Genomic DNA, 20,726 nt, shown 5'->3' with positions numbered 1-20,726 from the left:
ATTGTTTAACGCCCCTAGCTAGGCATGATGATTTCAATGATGCTCGCATAAAAAGTAGTAATTGAGATATGCAAAGGAGCTTCATGAATAGCATGAAAAACACATTTAAGTATAGCCCACTTCATATGCATAGGGATTTTTTGGTAAAACAATTTATGGGAACAAGAATCAATTAGCATAGGAAGGCAAAACAAGCATAACTTCAAAATTGTAAACACATAGAGAGGAAACTTGATATTATTGCAATCCCTACAAGCATATGTTCCTCCCTCATAATAAATTTCAGTATCATCATGAAGGAATTAAACAATATAACTATCATATAAAATTTTCCCTTCATGGTACACATGCATGCAAAGTTGACACTCTTCCAAAATAGTGGGATTATCATTAACTAAAGTCATGACCTCTCCAAACCCACTTCTATCAAAAATTTCATAAGATTGAACACTCGACAAAATAGTGGGATCAATAATGCCTAAAGTTGACACTCTTCCAAGCCCAATTTCAATATCATAATCATCAAGAGTATTAAATAAATTATCAAGATCATAAGAAGCATTATCACCCCAATCATAATCATTGCAATAAGTAGTGGTCATGGAAAACTCATCAAATATAGCATCCCCAAGCTTCTGGGTTTGCATATCATTAGCACAACTGATATTAATAGAATTTATAACAATATCATTGCAATCATGCTTTTCATTCAAGGAAACATCGTGAATCACTTCATCACAATTTTTAGATTCACGAATCTCAAGCAAAACTTCATGGAGATAATCAAGTACACTCAACTCACTAGCAATTGGTTCATCATAATTGGATATCTTGAAAAGATTAGCAAGTGGATGAGGATCCATATCAATATATTTTTAGCAAGCAAAGATGCAAGCAAATAGAAGGCACATGGTAACACAAGTAGAAAAAAAGAGATCCGGTGAGAAAAAGGCGAATAAAACGACAATTTTTTGTGAAGTGGGGGAGAGGAAAACGAGAGGCAAATGGAAAATAATGTAAATTTCGAGGAGATGAGATTTGTGATTAGGAACCTGGTTGATGTTGAAGATCCTCCCCGACAACAGCGCCAGAAATTCCTTTTGATGTCTACTAGAACTACGTCGGTATTTCCCCAAAGAGGAAGGGGTGATGCAGTATAGCGACGGTAGGTATTTCCCTCGGTGATGAGACCAAGGTTATCGAACCAGTAGGAGAACCTCCTCACACCACATAAACAGCACCTACACACAAATAACAAATACTCGCAACCCGACGTGTTAAAGGGGTTGTCAATCCCTTTCGGGTATGGCGCCTCAAGATAGGCAAATAACGTGAGGTAAAAGTGGTAGATAGGATAAATAGATCGCAGAACAAATAAATTGCAGCAAGGTGTTATTGTATTTTTGGTTTAATAGATCTGAAAATAAAAGTAAAGGAAAATAGATCGCAAAGGCAAATATGACGAAAAGAGACCCGGAGATCGTAGGGTTTACTAGTGGCTTCTCTCGAGAAAATAGAAAACGGTGGGAAGACAATTATTGTTGGGCAATTGATAGAACTTCAAATAATCATGGCGATATCCACACAATGATCATTATATAGGCATCACGTCCAAGATTTGTAGACTGACTCTTGCCTGCATCTACTACTATTACTCCACACATCGACCGCTATCCAGCACGCATCTAGTGTATTAAGTTCATGGAAAAATGGAGTAATGCAATAAGAACGATGACATGATGTAGACAGGATCTATTTATGTAGAAATAGACCCCATCTTAGTATCCTTAATAGCAACGATACATACGTGTCGTTTCCCTTTTTGTCACTGGGATCAAGCACCGTAAGATCGAACCCGTCACAAAAGCACCTCTTCTCATTTCAAGATAAATAGATCAAGTTGGCCAAACAAAACCCAAATATAGGAGAAGAAATACGAAGCTATAATCAATCACGCATATAAGAGATCAAAGAAGACTCAAATAACTTTCATGGATAAAAACATAGATCTGATCATAAACTCAAAGTTCATCGGATTCCAACAAACACACCGCAAAAAGATTTACATCATATGGATCTCCAAGAGACCATTGTATTGATAATCAAGAGAGAGAGAGAGAGAGTAAGCCATCTAGCTACTAACTACGGACCCGTAGGTCTACAAAGAACTACTCATGCACCATCAGAGAGGCACCAATGGACATGATGAACCCCTCCGTGATGGTGTCTAGTTTTGATCTGGTGTTTCTGGACTCTGCGGCGGCTCGAATTGATTTTCGTCCCCCCTCCTAGGGTTTCTGGAATATTGAGGTATTTATAGAGCAAAGAGGCGGTGCGGGAGGCCAACGAGGAGGGACAACCCACCGGGGCGCGCCTGGGGGCCCAAGCGCGCCCTGATGGGTTGTGCTCCCGTCGGAGCTCCCCTGAGGTGCGTTCCTGGCCCACTGGATGTCTTTTGGCTAAAAAAATTCACAAAAAGTTCCGCTGTGCTTGGACTCCGTTTGGTATTGATTTCCTGCGATGTAAAAAAACATGCAGAAAACAGCAACTAGTCCTGGGCACTATGTCAATAGGTTAGTACCAAAAAATGATATAAAATGACTATAAAATGATCGTAAAACATCCAAGAATGATAATATAACAGCATGGAACAATCAAAAATTGTAGATACGTTGGAGATGTATCAAATACACAGAAGGCATTCCTCTGGGGTCAGTGAGTTACATGATCTCATGGTCATAGGAATGTATACTTGACATGCAAAAAACAATAGCAACAAAATAACACGATCACATGCTACGTTTATAGTTTGGGTCTTGTCCATCACATCATTCTCCTAATGATGTGATCCCGTTATCAAGTGACAACACTTGTCTATGGCTAGGAAACCTTAACCATCTTTGACCAACGAGCTAGTCAACTAGAGGCTTACTAGGGACAGTGTTCTGTCTACATATGCACACATGTATCTATGTTTCCATTCAATACAATTATAACATGGATAATAAACGGTTATCTTGAAACATGAAATATAATAATAACTATTTTATTATTACCTCTAGGGCATATTTCCAACAGTCTCCCACTTGCACTAGAGTTAGTAATCTAGTATCACATCTCTATGTGATTTACAATGTAACAAATTTAACACCCATACAGTTCTGGTGTTGGTCATGTTTAGCTCGTGGAAGAGGCTTAGTCAGCGGGTCTGCAACATTCAGATCCGTATGCACTTTGCAAATATTTATGTCCTCCTTCTTGACGTACTCGTGGATGGCATTGAAGCGTCGTTTTATGTGTCTGGTCCTCTTGTGAAACCTTGGTTCCTTGGCTAGAGCAATGGCACCAGTGTTGTCACGGAACATATTTATTGGATCCAGTGCGCTCAGCACAACTCAAAGATATGTCATGAACTGCTTCATCCAGACACCCTCCTTAGCCGCCTCTGAGGCATCTATGTACTCTGCTTCGCATGTAGAATCAGCTACGACGCTTTGCTTGGAACTGCACCAGCTTACCGCACCCCCATTAAGAATAAATACATATCCGGTCTGTGACTTAGAGTCATCCGGATCAGTGTCGAAGCGTGCATCGACGTAACCCTTTACGACGAGCTCTTCGTCACCTACATAAACGAGAAACATTTCCTTAGTCATTTTCAGGTACTTTAGAATATTCTTGACTGTTGTCATGTGCTCCACTCATGGATCACTTTGAAACCTGCCTGCCATACTTATGGCAAGGCTGACATCCGGTCTTGTGCACATCATTGCATACATGATAGACCCTATGACCGAAGCATAGGGTACGACACTTATCGTTTTTCTATCTTCTGTACTTACCGGGCATTGAGTCTTACTCAACTTTATACCTTGTAACACAAGCAAGAAGCCCTTCTTGGAATGTTCCATTTTGAACTTCTTCAAAAATTTATCAAGGTATGTGCTTTGTGAAAGTCCTATTAGGCGCCTTGATCTATCTCTAAGGGGAGGGGATGATATCTCAACAGTAATCACCCATGGCGTCGTCGAGAGGAACCTAAACCCTAGCTAAGGCTTCCTTTGGTTCATAGGGTAGGAAAATCATAGGAATAGGAAAGTCATAGGAAATAAGATAACATGTATCTCAAATCCTATAAGTAGGAATAGAAAAGGAGATGTCCTTTAATTCGCAGGAGATGTCCTTTGATTCGCATCATAAGATTTTTTCCATTGAGTCTAGGCTAATGTTTTTTTCCCTATGAAATTTGAAGGATAGAAAAAATTCCTTCATAGAAATAGGATTCTATTCTTAAAAATCAAAGGGCTCTAAAGAATTTGTTCCTACAGAAATCCTATCCTATGAAATTCCTACAAATTTCCTCTAAACCAAAGGAGGCCTAAAGGGGGGAAACTCCCGAGGAAAATGTATGAATGTACCAAAAATAATTCAGAAACCCTGGGCCCGTTCTGCTCCCACAAGGCCGAGCCTTGCAATTACGGCCTATTATGCTCCCCTTCCCAGGTGCAAGGCCTAAGAACCAGGACCCTGACCCCGTGGGCCTGGTGCTCGGCAGCTAGAGCGCGCGACCGCGGCGTCTCCATCGACGAGCAGGCCGGTCAGGTCGGCCAGCGAGCTAAGGAGCAAGGCTGCAGGAGCTACTCGCAGCGCGAGGCGAGGGCGCGACCTCTCGAGGCACCGAGGCCACGGCCACGCGGCCCGCCAGCTGAATCGCGGGGCGGTGGCGCGAGCGAGCGAGCGGGCGGAGGCCCTCCAGCTCCGAGGAAAACTAAGGGCAAGGGATGATATCTCAACAGTGGTCACCCATGGCGCCGCCGAGAGGAACCTAAACCCTAGCTAAGGCTTCCTTTGGTTCACAGGGTAGGAAAAATCATGGGAATATGAAAGTTATAGGAAATAAGATGACATTTATCTCAAATCCTATGAGCGGGAATATAAAAGGAGATGTCCTTTGATACGCATCATAAGATTTTTTTCCATTGAGTCTAGGCTAATATTTATTTTCCTATGAAATATGAAGAATAGAAATAATTTCTTCATAGAAATAGGATTTTGTTCTTACAAATCAAAGGGATCTAAAGGAATTTTTCCTACAGAAATCTTATCCTATGAAATTCCTACAAATTTCCTCTAAACCAAAGGAGGCCTAAGGTCTTGTTTGGTTGACAGGGAAATGAAAGGGATTTGACAAGGTTTGAGGAGATTAAATCCCTAACAAGTCAAATTTCCCTTCAATCCTCTCCAATCCCCTTGGGAGAAGGATTAACCGAACAAGGCCTAAGGCTTCGTTTGACAAGGGTGGTTTTTCTACCCCAAGGAGGTCGAGGATTGCAGGGGATTCGATGATTCCCTTTCGTTCACCCAATCCCCACTAATCCCTTTCCTTCCTAATTCCTTGCGTTTGATTAAAATTCGGACAAACTCGGACGATCTCAACGTCTCACCCGATCTCGTTGTCCAGTTCCACAAGTAGGACCTCGTGGGTTCAGTTCCGCGTGGAACGAAAGGGGTTGGTGGGGATCGAAGGGTTTGGGCTACTCAAAACCATGTGCGTCAAACGGCCTGGTCGGGATTTCTGAGAATTATCAGGCCCGCGTGGTTAATCCCCTACAAACCCTCCCAACCCCCTTCTAACAAACGAGGCCTAAGGCCTTGTTCGGTTAATCCCATCGAGGAAGGGATTGGAGAGGAATGGAGGAGATTGAGGTGAAATTTGACTTGCAGGAGATTTAATACCTCCCAATCCCTTTCAAACCCCTCCAATTTTAAAGAAACCGAACAAGGCCTAAAGGGGAAACTCCAGAGGAAAATGTATGAATGTACCAAAAATAATTCAGAAACCCTGGGCCCGTTCCGCTCCCACAAGGCCAAGCCTGGGAATTAGGGCCTATTATGCTCCCCTTCCCAGGTACAAGGCCCAAGAAGCAGGACCCTGACCCCACGGGCCTGCTGCTCGGCAGCTGGAGCGCGCGGCCGCGGCGTCTCCGCCGACGAGCAGGGCGATCAGGTCGGCCAGCGAGCTGAGGAACAAGGCTGCAGGAGCTACTCGCAGCGCGAGGCGAGGGCGCGACCTCTCGAGGCGCCGAGGCCACGGCCACGCGGCCCGCCAGCTGAATCGCGGGGCGGCGGCGCGAGCGAGCGAGCGGGCGGAGGCCCTCCAGCTCCGGGGGACGACGGGGCAACTTGCAGAGCGGCCGGCGCGTCGGGCATCCGGTACTCCGACGCCCCAGCCGGCAGCGCCACGCGTCCGCAACAGGCAGGGCATTTGACTCTTTTCCACCAATTTGTGCTGTAACTTCGCTAGCTGCCTAACAACAGCCTATGCGTGCAGTTGATTCAGGGCATTTGCCATGGAAAGATTCGATGAGTACGACTGCGCATCCCCTCACTCTCACCGCGTCTCTGACTCTATCGAGGATCCGATATCTGATGAGGTGCTGCCTCTCTTGATTGCTGAGCTACATAGGCCTTGGTATTTTGCTTGGGCAATAAATTTCACAGGCATCGTTGCTGCTCATGTGCAACGAAACTGTTCTAGATTTCATAGTGTTGTGTCTGGACCCTGAACCACCCTACCAGATGCGCAAACCATACCTTCCACTGCCTTTTTATGCAGATGTATCTGATATCTTCTTGCAAATCTCGGCATGTAGCAGCATATGAAATGCTTTCTGAACATGTGGCTTTGTCTTTTATTGTACATCGACAGGATGTCCAAGTCGAACCAACAAGGCTCTCACTGGCCTGTGCTACTACAGAAAAGAGAGAGAAGGATAACAGAATGGCGGGCCATGAGGAATCAGCCATCTGGGATGAAGTTCAGGAAGAAGCTGATAAGCTAGCCCATGTGCACAAGGATCCTCATGCTCATAGTGTCTCGCTCCTATCTGCTGGAACAAGCAAAAGTATATCACTGCATCTCCCGTATTATGTAGATTCTGATATTTCTTGTAAGCAGTGAGGACTTTGGCATGTAAATGTTGTCTTGCATAACTTGTTCGGGAGTGTATCATATATGAATCGTTCTCCTTTTTGGTACTGATGCAGGGAGCAAATGTGAAAATAAGCTCAAATTTTCAATACGTGGATTTAATTCTATCCTGTCAGGCGTAAAGAGTGAAAACTTGTATGCGGGGGAGCAAGAAGTTTCGTCAGGAATGCGACCAGCTAAAGCTATAGAAACTATGGTGGATGAGCAGGTGGAAAATATCGATGAAGAAACTGAAGACTTGCCCTCTGATTTTGCCCATCCAACCAAGAATGCAAACATTTCAGTTGCTGAACTTCTTGAAGATCTACAGGATAGAAGTGCCTCATCTGTTAGAACACCATTTTCGGTGTGTATTTCTTGGTGCTGCTTCATTGTTTGGAGCTCTTAGACAACACCTAGCTTTTCTCTGAATATTTCAATGCAGATTCATCAACAAAAGGAAGCTAAGGAAGGGAAGCCAAAAGTTCCGACTTCAGGGAAGAAAATACTAGCACTTCTAGGTGAGAGGAATCTTGAGAGTGAAGAGCCCTCGGAGCATGCTATTGGTGAAACGTCTAGCGAGGATGAAGCGGAAGTATGTTGTTAGTATAACTGCTGTTATTGGTAGTTGTTCAGTTGTACTATTCGTCATGATACTTCATTCCTGCAACAGGATACTGTTCGAAACAACTTGACTATGGTGAACAGAGATGTGAAGGGAAACCGAAAAACTATGTCTGACCTATTCCAAGAAGCTTTCAATGCAACAGATACAGAGGGTACTGCACTCCCCACGAGATCAACTGGGTATAGTAATCCTGACAATTCCTTACCAAATGCGCGTAGAAATAACGCCGAATGTTATGTTATTCTAATTATTTTATTTCTCTATGCAGGACTGGTTATTATGGAAGGATGCAACAGATTATGCAGATGGAGAAAGATAGCCATGCTAAGTTCTCGAGGCAGTATAACAAAGCGCGAGATTATTTAGGTAGTCCTTAGTTTTGCTATCATGAACTTATATAGTTGTGCTAGACTTGCTAGAAGAAGCAGTTAGTAGTGGTACTACATATACATTCTAAAATAACCTCCATCAATGTCTATTCATATATTGATGATGCGGCGACTCTTCGTATTGCCAGGTGATGCAAGGGTAGTTACTGTTCAAATTTTGTCAATGTCCTTGGAAGGAAAACTAACAGTCTGCCTCTGCCTGTTGAAAGAAAAGAGTAACGTCCGTGTTTCATCTTTATCTTTCAAAAGCTCTTCTGTTCTTTCGTTTACTTTATTGCTTGCAGCAAATTAACATATTGTTATCATACTATTTTCCAAGAAAAGTAAGAATTGTTGTGCATGGAAAGTACATGCTTGCTATTGAAATGGTAATTGTAGGAATATGTGCTTGTGCAAGTCATGCATGTTGGATAGTTTTCTGTGTGGCATTTGGCCACTCTTTTTGAATTGCCCAATCATGTAGTGTTCAGACATTTAAGATAAGAATGCAGTGCTACCATTAGAACTATCTTTTAATGTTGTTTTGCCCTCCCAAAACATATCCTTTACTGGGGGTAAGTTCTAACAGACCAAACCTAATGCTATTTTTCCAGCATCTCGTGCGAGTGTGGTGTTATCACTTAGCAGTGTATTTGTGTTTCTTGCAGTTTCCCTTAACAGATTGTGACATGGATGACAGCAGTAGTAAGAAGACCATTATCTTCAGTCCCAAAATATGTGGCAATGTGGGTCTTGTAGAAGGAAACATTATTCACATCCATCCACCATGGTATTCTTCTTGCAGTACATGTCCATAGTTTCTTTGCTTGTTTCCATTCTGTGAACCTATTTCAGTGTTTCAAGAGACATTTTGTTGTAGGCTTGTTGCTAGAATGGTATACCATTTTTGCTCAGCAGAATGAATACTTGTTTCACAAACAAAAGACAATGAATTGAAACTAACCAAGCATGAAAAATACGGGGAGAGCTTCTATAGCCATAGACCCTCACCAACCCATTACGATGCAGCCCCCGTGCATCAAAATTTTTGCAGTACGCAATCTTCGTTCATAGCCTAACTAGAGAGATTTGATCAGGTGCCGCAAGGCTGCAAGAACTACGAGTCCTTTAGGGATGCAGAACTTAGAAAACAGCACTGGACACTTGAGTGATGCCCAGGTAATAGTTAAATACTGCAGTTCGGTCCGGAGAATGATGCCCAGGTATGAAATATGACTAACGTTTGGTGCATAAGTTGCACAAGAACAAGAGGGGGATTAATGTCTCGCGTATTGGTGTTTGCAGCTCTCCTTTTCCTCGAAAAAAAAACACGGTTTTTCTTTTGTATTATCAGGTCATCGCAGAACCATGATCTTCTCTTTTTTTAATGCTTTCGGATGGGTCCAGCCAGGCAACTGCAAAATTTAGGAATTTGACAAGTCCGTTACCCCGACAGGAAAGAAGTGAAAGTAAAAGAAGAGGAGGTGATGCTCTGCACCTACTTCTCACATCATCCGGCGTGAACCCAAGAAGCCGATATCCTTCATCTCCGCAAGACGAGAGGGGCTGCCAAGTCCCACTGCCATGACAGGGGTTGTTTCGCGGTATGTTTTTACAAGGTGTAGGCGCTGGTATATGTACTGGGTAGAGTGTTTGTTGTATACTTGGTGAAGAGATGGAGCCAGTTTTGTATGTGCCCCTGTATGTGTTACTTGTCGCAGCTGCTGCTGCTGCAAGCATGCACAGTAGTACTTCTCATCGAATCTGTAGAGTAGAGTAGATAGGCCAAGCCTCGTAGAAGTCAATGTTGCATAAGACCATTTGCCGGTGTTGCACTTGCACCGCGCACACACACACATACAAAAAAAAATGTTTCCATGTGTGGAAACAAATGTCCCTGTCAATGTAGAGTAGATTTTTCTTTTGTTGCTCCCAGACATATGTTGAATATATCTTGTGCCTCCACCTGTAGCACATACCGGAATCGACTTTACATGTTGATTGACATGACTTTAGCCCAGGCTACTACTACACCACATGACTCACCTTTTTGGAAAGGGTTAATGAAGATAAAGAATTATTTTTTCCAGAGGGTGAAATTTATAGTAGGGGATGGTGCCTCAACAAGATTTTGGGAAGATACTTGGCTTGGGGAGACACCGCTAGGTATCCCATGCTCTACAATATTACACAACGTAAACAGGACTATGCGTCCATAGTTTTACAATCAATACCTCTTAATATGCACTTCAGGTGAACTTTAGTAGGGCATGGTTGCATCTGGTAAGTAGAATTATGCAGGTTCAATTATCTCATCAACCAGATAGTGTTCGTTGGACTTTATCAGTGACTGGTGTATTCTCACTAAAGTCCATGTACACGGATCTGATCAACACAGGACCAGTCTCCAGATCAGTACATATTTGGAATATCAAAGTACCTCTAAGGATTAAAAATTGTATGTGATTTCTACACAAAGGTGTGGTATTAACCAAAGATAACTTAATTAAACGTAGCTGAAGAGGTAGATCTAATTGTTGTTATTGTGATCAAAATGAAACAATAAGACACTTATTCTTGGAATGTCCTCTTGCAAAACTACTTTGGCGCACTGTTCATATAGCTTTTAATGTGATCACACCTACATGCATGGGCTCAATATTTACAACGTGCCTCAATGTAGTGGACGTTAAAATTTTGTCTCTAGAATCGAAAGGTTCTAGGCTTAGTAGAACTAAAACTGAATACATGAGGTGCAGTTTTAGTGCTACTAGGCACGAGGATGGAGTGGTTAGCCTTGGTGGGCAGGTGGTATCGGAGAGAGACATGTTTCGATATTTGGGGTCCATGTTGCAGAAGGATGGCGATATCGATGAAGACGTGGGCCACCGAATCAAGGCTGGGTGGATGAAGTGGCGCCAAGCTTTTGGCGTACTCTCTGACAAGAGAGTGCCACAAAAGCTAAAAGACAGGTTTTATAGGACAGCTATCCGACCTGCGATGTTGTATGGCACGGAGTGTTGGCCAACCAAGAGACGACATATCCAACAGTTAGGTGTAGCAGAGATGCGCATGTTGAGATGGATATGTGGCCACACAAGGAAGGATCGGGTACGGAATGACGATATACGAGAGAGACTTGGGGTGGCACCGATTGAAGAGAGGCTGATCCAGCATTGTCTCGAGATGGTTTGGACATATTCAACAGAGGCCACCGGAAGCGCCGGTGCATAGCGGACGGATAAAGCGTGCTGAGAATGTTAAGAGGGGTCGTGGTAGACCAAACTTGACATGGGAGGAGTCCATTAAGAGATACCTGAAGGTTTGGAATATCGACAAAGACTTAGCCATGGACAGGGGTGCGTGGAAGTTAGCTATCCACGTTTCAGAGCCATGACTTGGCTTCGAGATCTTATGGGTTTCAACTCTAGCCTACCCCAACTTGTTTGGGACTGAAAGGCTTGGTTGTTGTTGTTGTTGTATTAGAATTGCGATATGCGTTCTATTTTGGGCTATATGGAATACCAGGAATGACATGATTTTTAATGGCAAGAGATTTAATAACTTTTTGCAGGTCATATTCAGAGCAACTTCTTGGATCCGTACGTGGTCGTTACTCAGTCATGTGGACTCCAGAGAGCTTATGGATACTCGGTGCAACCGATGGGAGATGGCCGCACGGGTTATCTTCAACCGGTTTGGATGGCGTGCTAGTAATAGACTAGGTGTATAGGCATCGTAGTCTGTTATTAGTTACGCCGGGTGTGGCAGATTTTTAAGATTTATTTTAGTTTCATTTTTATTTCGACATACAAACTTATCTGGACCTATGATGTTACTTTGAATTTTTAAATAATATGACTGAATGTATCGATTGATGCAGGGGCCGGGGGCTCGTTTCCTCCTTTTCAAAAAGAAAAAAATTTGATTGACAACGGTCATCTCAGCTCAAAATTTGGATGCCTTAGTAACCGCAATAGGCAGAACATAAAAGTGCAGAGAGCGTCCAAATATGACTTGAATTTGGAGCATTGTTCACACTTTTTTTCAATAGGGGAAACCAGTGCTACTCCCGCCATGGTGCCGTCCGGCCGCGCCGACGACGCCGAACAGCTCCGAGTAATCGCAGAGCCCGTGCAGCTCGTCCAGGCACGGCTGCGCGGCGCCGGCGTCGGCCGTCCGCACGTCGTCATTCGCCGCCGCGCTGGCCCTGGCCGGGCCTGCCGTGGCGGGCATGAAACAGCCCGACGGTCCGGCGGCAGCGCTCCTCCCGTCGGCGCGGCGCGGCCGCGGCCTGTGGAGCTTGCGCGCGGGCGACTTGCCGGTGAGGCGCTGCACGAGGGACTTGAAGCCGGCGGCGTCGGAGGTGACGAACTGCGTCTCGACGTAGGTAACCTTGACGCCATTATTCTTCTCCATCCTCGCTTGCTCGATCGATGGAGCACGCCTTTGGTCGGCTTTCTTCTCGATCTCCTTGTGCGGCGCGGCTGGCTTGATAGTAGTTGGGGGAGCTTTATATACGAGGCGGCGCTGGGATTCTGGAGGGGGGAAGTGTTCTCGGGCTGCGAGGCACGAGCGATGGTGATGAGGAGAGAGTGACATGCTGGGGCTGGGTGCAAGATGGACCGGGTCGGGGCGTCAGGGCATGTGGTAGTGGGAGTTGAGAGTTGAGACGAGGTTGGTTGGTGGGTGCTAGTGGCTGTGGCTGGCTGGCTGGCGGTAGCAAGCCTGGCTGTTTGACTGGTCCTAGGGATAGGGAGTCAGTGAGATAACGGTCAACTTTTGGAGAAGGGCGGAGTTGGTCAAGCGCTGCTCCTGCCTCCTGGCCCCCGCTTATCTTCCTCGACTGTCTTTCTCCCCGGCAACGATACTTCGTGTAAGTGACATGGCCACTCTACTTCAAATTCACATGCTCTCTTCGCAAAGTAATTTTGTGACTTGCTCGGTAGCGTGGAGGTTGCTAGAATATGTGAAGGATATGGGTGCGTCCGGATGTTTGAGGCCTGCTTCGGGGGGGAAATATGACATTCACCATCATGCAAATTATTCTAAAATTTCATAATTCTATTACTTTCAAGGGAATTGGATAGATTGAATTTCACTTTCACCGTTGTGCTTTAAAATTAGATCCCACATCGGCTTGTTCTGATAAACTTTTCTGACAAGTCATTTTCTGCCACGAAAAGCAAGTTTCTAGTACGAACTTGCTTTTCTAACACATGCCAGCCAAAAAACTGATATTTATTTCGAGTAAAACTAGTTCCTTCATATTTTTCTTGCATTTTCTTATATTTCTCGTCATGAGACCATCAAAATTAGATTCCACATGAACACGTCCTGGTGGATATATCTGAAAACATACTTTGACGAAAATCAAATGTTCAGTATAAATCTGCTTTTCTCTCGTAAACCAGCACGTATATCGTTTGTCACAAATGATATGTGCTACAATATTTCTTAATACAAATTAAATAGTTTGCCAAATATTATTGTATGCAAGTTAATGTGACAAGAAATAACTCGCAATGCAACTTTTATTTTATATATCGTGTTACGTTACTTTGCGTAAACTAGTGCGTACCCTAAAACTATACAAAAGCATCTTAATAATATGCAAGCAACTACTCCCTTCGTTCCAAAATAGGTGTCATAAAATTATAATTAAGTTAGTATATATTTGTTAATAAATCAACAATATTTATTTTAGGACGGATGAAGTATTATGTTTTTTCCCAAAACATGGTTTTCACACAATTGACTTATCACTGTAGTAGAAAATCGGTCCAAGCTAAAAAAGCATATTTGCACTACGAACTTGCTTTTCCCGACTCAAAGTTGGTTTTGAAAAAAATATTTGTGAGAATATGCACGTATAGGGCCTAGTTTGAAAGATCTCATTGGAAACATCCGAGTATAAATGATAAATGAAAGTGTCCTTAGGTACTGCTTAAGATAAATGAACGTTTAGGTAAGGTAAATAAAAAATTGTCTACCCAACTAAAAAATTATGTCATATTGAACTGATACGGGAAATGTTTCATAATCCAACTCCTATATTAACATCGATACACGTATAATAACCACAGATACACCCTGACAACAAAAGCTATATTACTGTCTTGCCACCGCCTAACTTACGCCTACCGCTTTTTTCATGCCTGAAGGCGGATGCACTCTTATTCCTTTAACTGAAAGTTCACAACAATGCGTGATAGACAGTATGAAAGAGCTAAAAGGTACATTGATACCCCTACCAGACATGAAATCTCTATAGTAGCTGTTATCAAAATATAAATGAGTTTCAGTACAACAATGCAGCTACAAAGTCTTCTCAGTCCTGACAACTAAGCCTTTCAAGGCGCTATCTTGACAGCATATGCCCTAGAGACCACAATACTGCTATACAGGGATTTATATCAAATTCTTCTCGCCCATATAGCATCTAGCCTGCCGCGAATTCCTACACAAACCTCGTCTTTCGGCCGTCAAACAAAACTGTGGTACAAACTATCTTCTCGGAGTATATTGAGCAGTATCTCTCCCAGGGGGATCAAAAGCTGATCCTAATAATCACAACTCATCATGAGATTCTGGTTCTGAATCGTTAGTCTTTTCCGGGGCATCTGATTCCGACGACTTCTCGGTGGACTCAGGCTCAGGCTCGCTGGATGCAGATTCTGAAGAGTCCGTCTTGTCCTTGTTAGCGTCTTCCTTTGGAGGTTTCTTCTCAACCTTGGGTTTTGGCTTTGGAATCCTATTGACACTAGAGACCTGCACAACAAGCAAGTTCCCATTGTGTCGACTGTTGAGAAGTTGAATAGAAGTCGAGCCTGGTGTGCTAGGAGGCTAAGTACAAATTCTGACCTTATCTTGTAGGGCTAAAACTTTCTTATAGACCTCTTCAGATGTGAAAGCAGGCAAGCTGTGGACAGGGGTGCTGCAATACCCGTTTGGAGTTAGGCACTTGAAACGTAAATAGAACTCGAGAATGATTTTTCTTTAAAATGGCATACCTCTTCTGTAGGGCTTCCTTCTCCTCCAACCAAGCTTTCAGTTTATCTGCTTCACTTACGACCTCATCTACTCTCTTTTTTGGAAGCCATGGTTTGCTTGTCTCCCAGTTCTTAACGATCTGCAGGAAAAAAGAATAAACGAGAGTGCAACAACACATAAACCGTTTAGTAGAACCATCTGCAATTTTTAAGGCTTGGCGGTTCTATAATGCAGATAAACTAAAATGCAGTGTGTGTTTAGCCTGTTTGGAATTCAATGTCCAAATTTCAGTTTTTTTGCGCCTACAAAAGTCTGATCATTATCATGGGTTCTACTTTGCAAATTTGCAATGTAAGATAAGAAAGGGTCCAAGATTGCACTGACATTATCTCTTTTGAATATTTAATTAGCACAGTGACAGCTTAAAGAACCCATGAACACGAAGATGACTCTGCGTGATTGTTCAAGATGAAGAAATTTTGTTTTCTGGCAGTGACATGTGCTGAAAGGATCCAAGATTGCACTGACGTTGTGTTGGTAATACAACGCTTGACCTTTCCAGACAAATGTTTTTTTTTTTTGCTCAAATGGAACAAGTATATGTTCTTTCTTAATCAAGCATAATTTTAGTTGCAAACACGTAAACAATATTGGATCTTATATTGGAGTACATTGTGTCAAGAATAAATTATTTTAGTTAGAGAAGTCATTTGCTCATCTGCGGGGATACCTTTTGTAGCTCAGTAAGATATAATCGAGCACTTCCGCAAGCTGCTGGTCGGGCTTTTAACTCACTCATTCTGTATAACAAAATAAAAATAAACAATCTCAGTAACTGAGTGATATGTACAAAATTTAATAAAATTAATTACCTGAAAAGAATTGGGTCGCCCATGGCCTTAAGCTGATCAAGGCGCTCTTGAAATTCGTTTGCTTGAGCCTCTTCACCATCCATATACAGCCAATCCTGCACCTGCATTTGTCAACAACAACTTCAGCATGAGACATATCCTAGACAAATTATACCCCAAGCAAGATCCATTATTTGACTAACCTCACTGAGTTTTTCTGTAAAAGATTCCCTCTCCTGTTCAGTTGAGACGGTCAACATATCTGTGCTTTCCTCCAACTGTGATATTGAATGGCAGCAATTAAGCAGTCAAAAATAAATAAGGTGCATCACATACAAAGCAATTTACATTGCAGTATGCCACGTGCTGACAATGCTCACATCACAACAAGCTAAAAACTCAAAAAGAAAACAAAAAAAGGTGCACATTTAATTTAAGACAGACAGATGCAAAAAAAGGGTACCTTTTCCTTCATAGAGTATATGTAAGACTCTAGGTTATTTTTCAGTTCAGCAGTTCTCCTCCGTTCAGCATCCTTCTTATTAAGTACATCTAACCTACTTTTTGCCTCAGAATACAGCTCCTTTGAAAGGATTGATGCAGCACCAGCTGTTTTTTCAGTGACCTATATTAAAAAATAAGACGTGTAAATTAATCTATGTCATATGTTCTTTGTCATGTCAATATTGGCGTAAATTTACCAAGTATGGTTTACCTTCAATGGAACCCTGAAGGTTCTTTTCTTCAGCACCTTCTCTGTAATAGTATCTTGCACATTGCTCTCATCATTGGTAGTGCTAGAATTATCAGCATCACTTCCTGAACTAGAATTCTCCTTACTATCCGTTGTACTATCAGATGTTCCTGATTCAGCAGACAAAGTCTGATCGGTGGTATTAGTCTCTAGTGTTACGTTCTTCTTTGGAACTTCAACCCATTCAGTTATCTCAATCACTGCTTCTGCCCTATCAAGAGAAATAATTCCACTTCTACTCAAAGAAAAATGTAGATTTGCTTTGATGGGTGCAGATAAATTGCGGCTTCCATACCTGATTGAAAAATGCACATTGTTAAATACTTAAATCGATGCAATGAACCAAAACATGAGGTGAATCGTAATAACAGAATGGCAGTATCACTTGATTTTCTAGAGCCCTTTTTTTAGTTGGAATTATATTGACATGACCATATATATATATATGTATTACAAATTCACAGGCAGACTATTCAGAATAAATATTGGTTCACGATCCTTTCAGGCTGTTAAGTTGACTATGATCAGGGTTGAGAGTTGACACTTGAGACTATGCGCACCAAAATAACATCAATATTGTGCTTACTTTTCAGTGGTTTCTGTCAGGCCTGATATAGCATAATCCGCAAACTTGTGTGATAAAACACCTGGGGGCAACTCAGAAGCTTTGTCATAGCTAAGAGACACATCAAAGTCCTTAGTATGTTTGATTGACCTGAATAACTGTAGACAACGGACAAATAAAAAGCGTCTTCAGATATATTTCTTCAAACAATAGGCAAAGTTTGTGGACAAGTAAAAGCAAGAGATTGACTAATATCCTTTTTACCTTTATCGGCATTTTTTTCATCCTTGGCACCAGTACTTGATCAGTACTTTCATCTTTGACATAATCTGGGCCATCTATTTCAAACACGAAACCATAAGTAGAACCGTCAATCATCCCCAACTTACGGTTCAACTTAATCCCATCACTTAGATTAGCAGCATGCAGTGAGGCACCAAGAACAATTGCTTCATCAGCATCAAGGTGCTTATCTAGCTCACTCCGTCCCAGGAATTCCTGCAGCTTAGTCTGGAACAGGAGAATACAAATGTGAGACGTGCCAAATACTGAATTCCATTCACGATGAAACCTTCTTAAGAGATAAAAGGTGAAATAAGAAGCAGGCAACCGCATGCACCCAGGTTATAAAATCAGTTTAGTTTGTACGAGTATATACAACAAGAGTTTACGAAATTCAATAATGCAACAGTCCTGCATTTCATTACAGCCCTTCAATGGCAAGTTAAGTGTAAGTCTTGAATGAGAGAGTAATAATCACCTGCAGTTTCGGTACCCTGGTAGCTCCTCCTATTAGCTCTACAGCATAGATGTCACTAATTTTCATGCCTGACTGGGCAAGCACATCTTTAATTGGAGTCAGAGCCTGCTCCCATAAATCTTCACAAAGCTCTTCAAATTTTTCACGAGTTATTGTGCTCCTGTAACAAACAGTATGTCGATCAACACATAAAACCTTGAAATAATTTCCTAATCATGATTTAAGATTACAGGTTCACTCCATGCCAAGAAAAAGTAAGGGAAAGCTGAAAGCATGAGCTGGGGAAAAGATCCACCATTACAGAAGAAAGCGGTAAGGGAAAAGGGCAGCAGTGGGCCTAAGGTAAATACCAACAATGACGAGTTAAGAAGCTGGTATGAATCATAATCTTGCAAGGTCCACGTATCATGAATATGCAATGAAAAAGGATGCAGAACTTCAATGTAGAGTAGAAATTATTCACAAGAGATATGCAAAAGCAATACCAAAACAAATTTTATTCAATTGATACTGCATCTACGTACTTTACAAGAGACAAAGAAATCAACTTGATCTATCAAAGGTTGGACCATTTGACAAATATGAAATAGTAGGGCCTGTCATTCATGCTACTCCAGATTATGTTTGGTTACAAGCAAGAGGCTCATGTGTTCAGAATCAATCTAGGACATAAGACGGGACATGTGAGCCTGTTTGTACAGTTTGGTTCATCTTTAAGTTTCATATTAATGATCATCTGAAGATTATGCATGTATGGAAGGACGCACCTGAAATCAATATCGTTATATAGAGATTCAACTGAGATCGGAGCAGCAGTATTTGCACTCAGAATTTCTTTGGTGCGCTTGACTTGCTTCTTCAACTTAGCCATTGCTTTAGGAGACTGACGGATGTCATCCCCATTGCCAAGCTGCTTGTTAAACTGATCAGCAAAATAGTTTACCAAACGCATTTCCATTTCAAGGCCTCCAAGTTTGGAGTTCCATCTGACATCCTTAACCTGGAGAGGAATTAGCTAACAGCATTAGCAGTAGATTCTGTAGCTATCTATTCGAGAAAGCAGCTAAAATTCATGTTCTCTTCAGATCTACTATCAGCTAGGCATGTGAAAGCAGAAGTAACAATCTTCTCTACCAGCTAGGCATGTGAAAGCAGAAGTAACATCTTTCTTCTTCTTCAGAGATCTTACAGGCAGGCATATGAGTTTTGAAGCAAATTGAACAGACAAAGAAGCTGGAGAGGTGAGAATTTTACCTGGAACTGGTTGACAGACACCGTCTTCCCGAATTCCTTGGCGCTGTAGGACGAGTAGTAGACGAGCGCGGCGTAGGTGCTGCCTGAGCCCATGTCGTAAAAGATGACATGGCGTGACTCGTTGGAGAAGTCCTTGTCGATCCCGTACTGCAGCGCGGCCCCGGCGTGCTCGTTGACGAGCGCCAGGACGTTGAACCCGGCGAGCTGGGCCGCCTGCGTGAGGGCCCGGCGCTCGGCCTGGCCGAAGTAGGGCGGCACGGCGACGACGGCGTCCCGCACGGGCAGGCCGACGTGCGCGTCGGCGATCCCGGAGGCGTAGTGGAGCACCATGGCGACGATCTCCTCGACGGTGTAGACCTGGCCGTCGTCGGCGCGCACCGCGGCGGCGCCGCGCGCGTCCTGGACGAGGTCGTAGGGGAGGAAGAGCGAGTCGGCGAGGGCCCGCGCGTAGGGGAAGGGCTTGGCGAGGAGGTCGCGCATGCGGGAGAAGACCTTGGCCGGGTGGCGCGCGGTGATGCCGGCCGCCTCCTCGCCGGCGAGGCGGTTGCCGTCGGCCAGCGCGGCGAGCGCGGGGGACTTGCGCTTGGACATCTCGTTGATGGCGACGGCGATCGGGGCGCGGCCCGGCGCGAGGTGCACGGCCGCGACCTTGAGCCACTCGGAGCCCAGGTCGATGCTCGCCACCGCGGCGCTCGCCGGCGGCACGGCCACGGCCGCCGCGACGAGGGCGAGGAGCAGGAGACGCGGCGCCATGCGGGGGAGCGAGCGAGCGGGCTAGTGGGATGGCATGCGGGGGGGTCAGGGTTCGGGGATCTGGAGCTCGCGAGTGTGGACGGGGCGGGAGCACGGGAGAACGATCTCGACGGGGAGGGCGTGCGAGCTATATTTCCGATTGCAAAAATCGGTTCTTTTTCTGCTACTATTAAAATCTTTTCCGTTCGAGACCCTGGAAGTATTTTTGGATCGCGGATTACGGGCCTGCTGCTGATGCGCCGGTTTCTGCTGCGGCGGGTGGTTTGTGGAATATGGAAAGTATGAGGGGTTGGTCGGAAGATTGGCTGGAAATAGAACGGGCCAGGATTGAGTCACCTGTCCAATGGAAAGACGCCGCGTGGAGAAGCGTCCACGTGGCCAGCCGTGGTGGGCGTCGTGCGTTGGAAGCGTGAGAGGTGAGGTCGTGACATGCTTTCGTGCGCGGCGCGGACAACGCAACGCAAACGGTCTCGCCGTTGCCACTGGCCGGTAGTGACTGTAGGGAAACACTTCCTATCAGCAGTCTGATACGGAAGTTTCCTCAGACCAGCCCTGGGTCATTGATTCCTTTTTTATCCCACGGTCCATATTTTAAGCAAATCTTCAATCCCGTTAATTGATCCCACAATTTCCATCTTCCGAGTAAATCTCGGCGGATAACCCATCGGAGCGAGTAAATCTCGGATCCCACGGGCGAGCTCTGGGCGCGCACAGCGGCGGCACGTCGTCACGTCGACTGCTACCTCCGCCGCCAGCTCCCCATCAAGAACTCATGACGGCTACACTTGATCCATGTCACCGGTATGGCGCCCCGCCTCCATCTTCTTCGT

At 44.0% G+C, this 20,726-nt stretch overlaps 2 protein-coding genes across 8 annotated transcripts; one reads left to right on the top strand and one right to left on the bottom strand.

The window, feature by feature from the left end:
* The first annotated feature begins 5,924 nt into the window (after positions 1–5,924).
* Positions 5,925–11,844, top strand: LOC123403660. Of its 7 annotated transcripts, XM_045097579.1 has the most exons (13): positions 5,925–6,256; positions 6,332–6,434; positions 6,710–6,950; positions 7,048–7,337; positions 7,416–7,565; positions 7,644–7,777; positions 7,867–7,964; positions 8,116–8,207; positions 8,635–8,756; positions 9,064–9,189; positions 9,272–9,320; positions 9,423–9,570; positions 11,541–11,844. In XM_045097579.1, exons 2-12 carry the CDS (start codon positions 6,351–6,353, stop codon positions 9,552–9,554), a joined length of 1,518 nt encoding a protein of 505 aa, XP_044953514.1. In that variant the 5' UTR covers positions 5,925–6,256; positions 6,332–6,350; the 3' UTR covers positions 9,555–9,570; positions 11,541–11,844. The 7 variants fall into 7 exon arrangements, with proteins under 7 accessions (XP_044953514.1, XP_044953515.1, XP_044953513.1 ...); XM_045097580.1 differs by lacking the exon at positions 11,541–11,844 and having other exon boundaries at positions 6,710–6,905; positions 9,423–9,971; XM_045097578.1 differs by lacking the exon at positions 11,541–11,844 and having other exon boundaries at positions 9,423–9,971.
* A 2,378-nt stretch (positions 11,845–14,222) lies between these two features.
* LOC123403659 (heat shock 70 kDa protein 17) lies at positions 14,223–20,034 on the bottom strand. The gene is made up of 13 exons (XM_045097577.1): positions 19,144–20,034; positions 18,657–18,889; positions 17,890–18,049; positions 17,394–17,639; positions 17,151–17,287; positions 16,526–16,859; positions 16,274–16,435; positions 16,014–16,088; positions 15,832–15,932; positions 15,690–15,759; positions 14,980–15,098; positions 14,831–14,903; positions 14,223–14,737 (listed from the first exon to the last, which is right to left on the bottom strand). The coding sequence occupies exons 1-13, from the start codon at positions 19,894–19,896 to the stop codon at positions 14,537–14,539; spliced, it is 2,664 nt and encodes an 887-aa protein (XP_044953512.1). The 5' UTR covers positions 19,897–20,034; the 3' UTR covers positions 14,223–14,536.
* Between the last annotated feature and the right edge of the window lie 692 nt (positions 20,035–20,726).

The sequence above is a fragment of the Hordeum vulgare genome, chromosome 6H, assembly GCF_904849725.1.
Source record: "Hordeum vulgare subsp. vulgare chromosome 6H, MorexV3_pseudomolecules_assembly, whole genome shotgun sequence".
In the NCBI taxonomy this organism is placed as follows: domain Eukaryota; kingdom Viridiplantae; phylum Streptophyta; class Magnoliopsida; order Poales; family Poaceae; genus Hordeum; species Hordeum vulgare.
The sequence above is the reverse complement of the archived record's forward strand: the minus strand, read 5'-3'. Positions and strand labels throughout refer to the sequence as shown.

Coding starts and splice junctions, on each gene's coding strand:
- LOC123403660 (XM_045097579.1), top strand. CDS start 6,351: ATGGAAAGATTCGATGAGTACGACTGCGCATCCCCTCACTCTCACCGC. Junction 7,338..7,415: donor CTGTTAGAACACCATTTTCG/GTGTGTATTTCT, acceptor ATTTCAATGCAG/ATTCATCAACAAAAGGAAGC. Junction 8,757..9,063: donor ATTCACATCCATCCACCATG/GTATTCTTCTTG, acceptor AGATTTGATCAG/GTGCCGCAAGGCTGCAAGAA.
- LOC123403659 (XM_045097577.1), bottom strand. CDS start 19,896: ATGGCGCCGCGTCTCCTGCTCCTCGCCCTCGTCGCGGCGGCCGTGGCC. Junction 18,050..18,656: donor TATAACGATATTGATTTCAG/GTGCGTCCTTCC, acceptor TGTTTGTTACAG/GAGCACAATAACTCGTGAAA. Junction 15,099..15,689: donor ATCTTACTGAGCTACAAAAG/GTATCCCCGCAG, acceptor TTTTTCCTGCAG/ATCGTTAAGAACTGGGAGAC.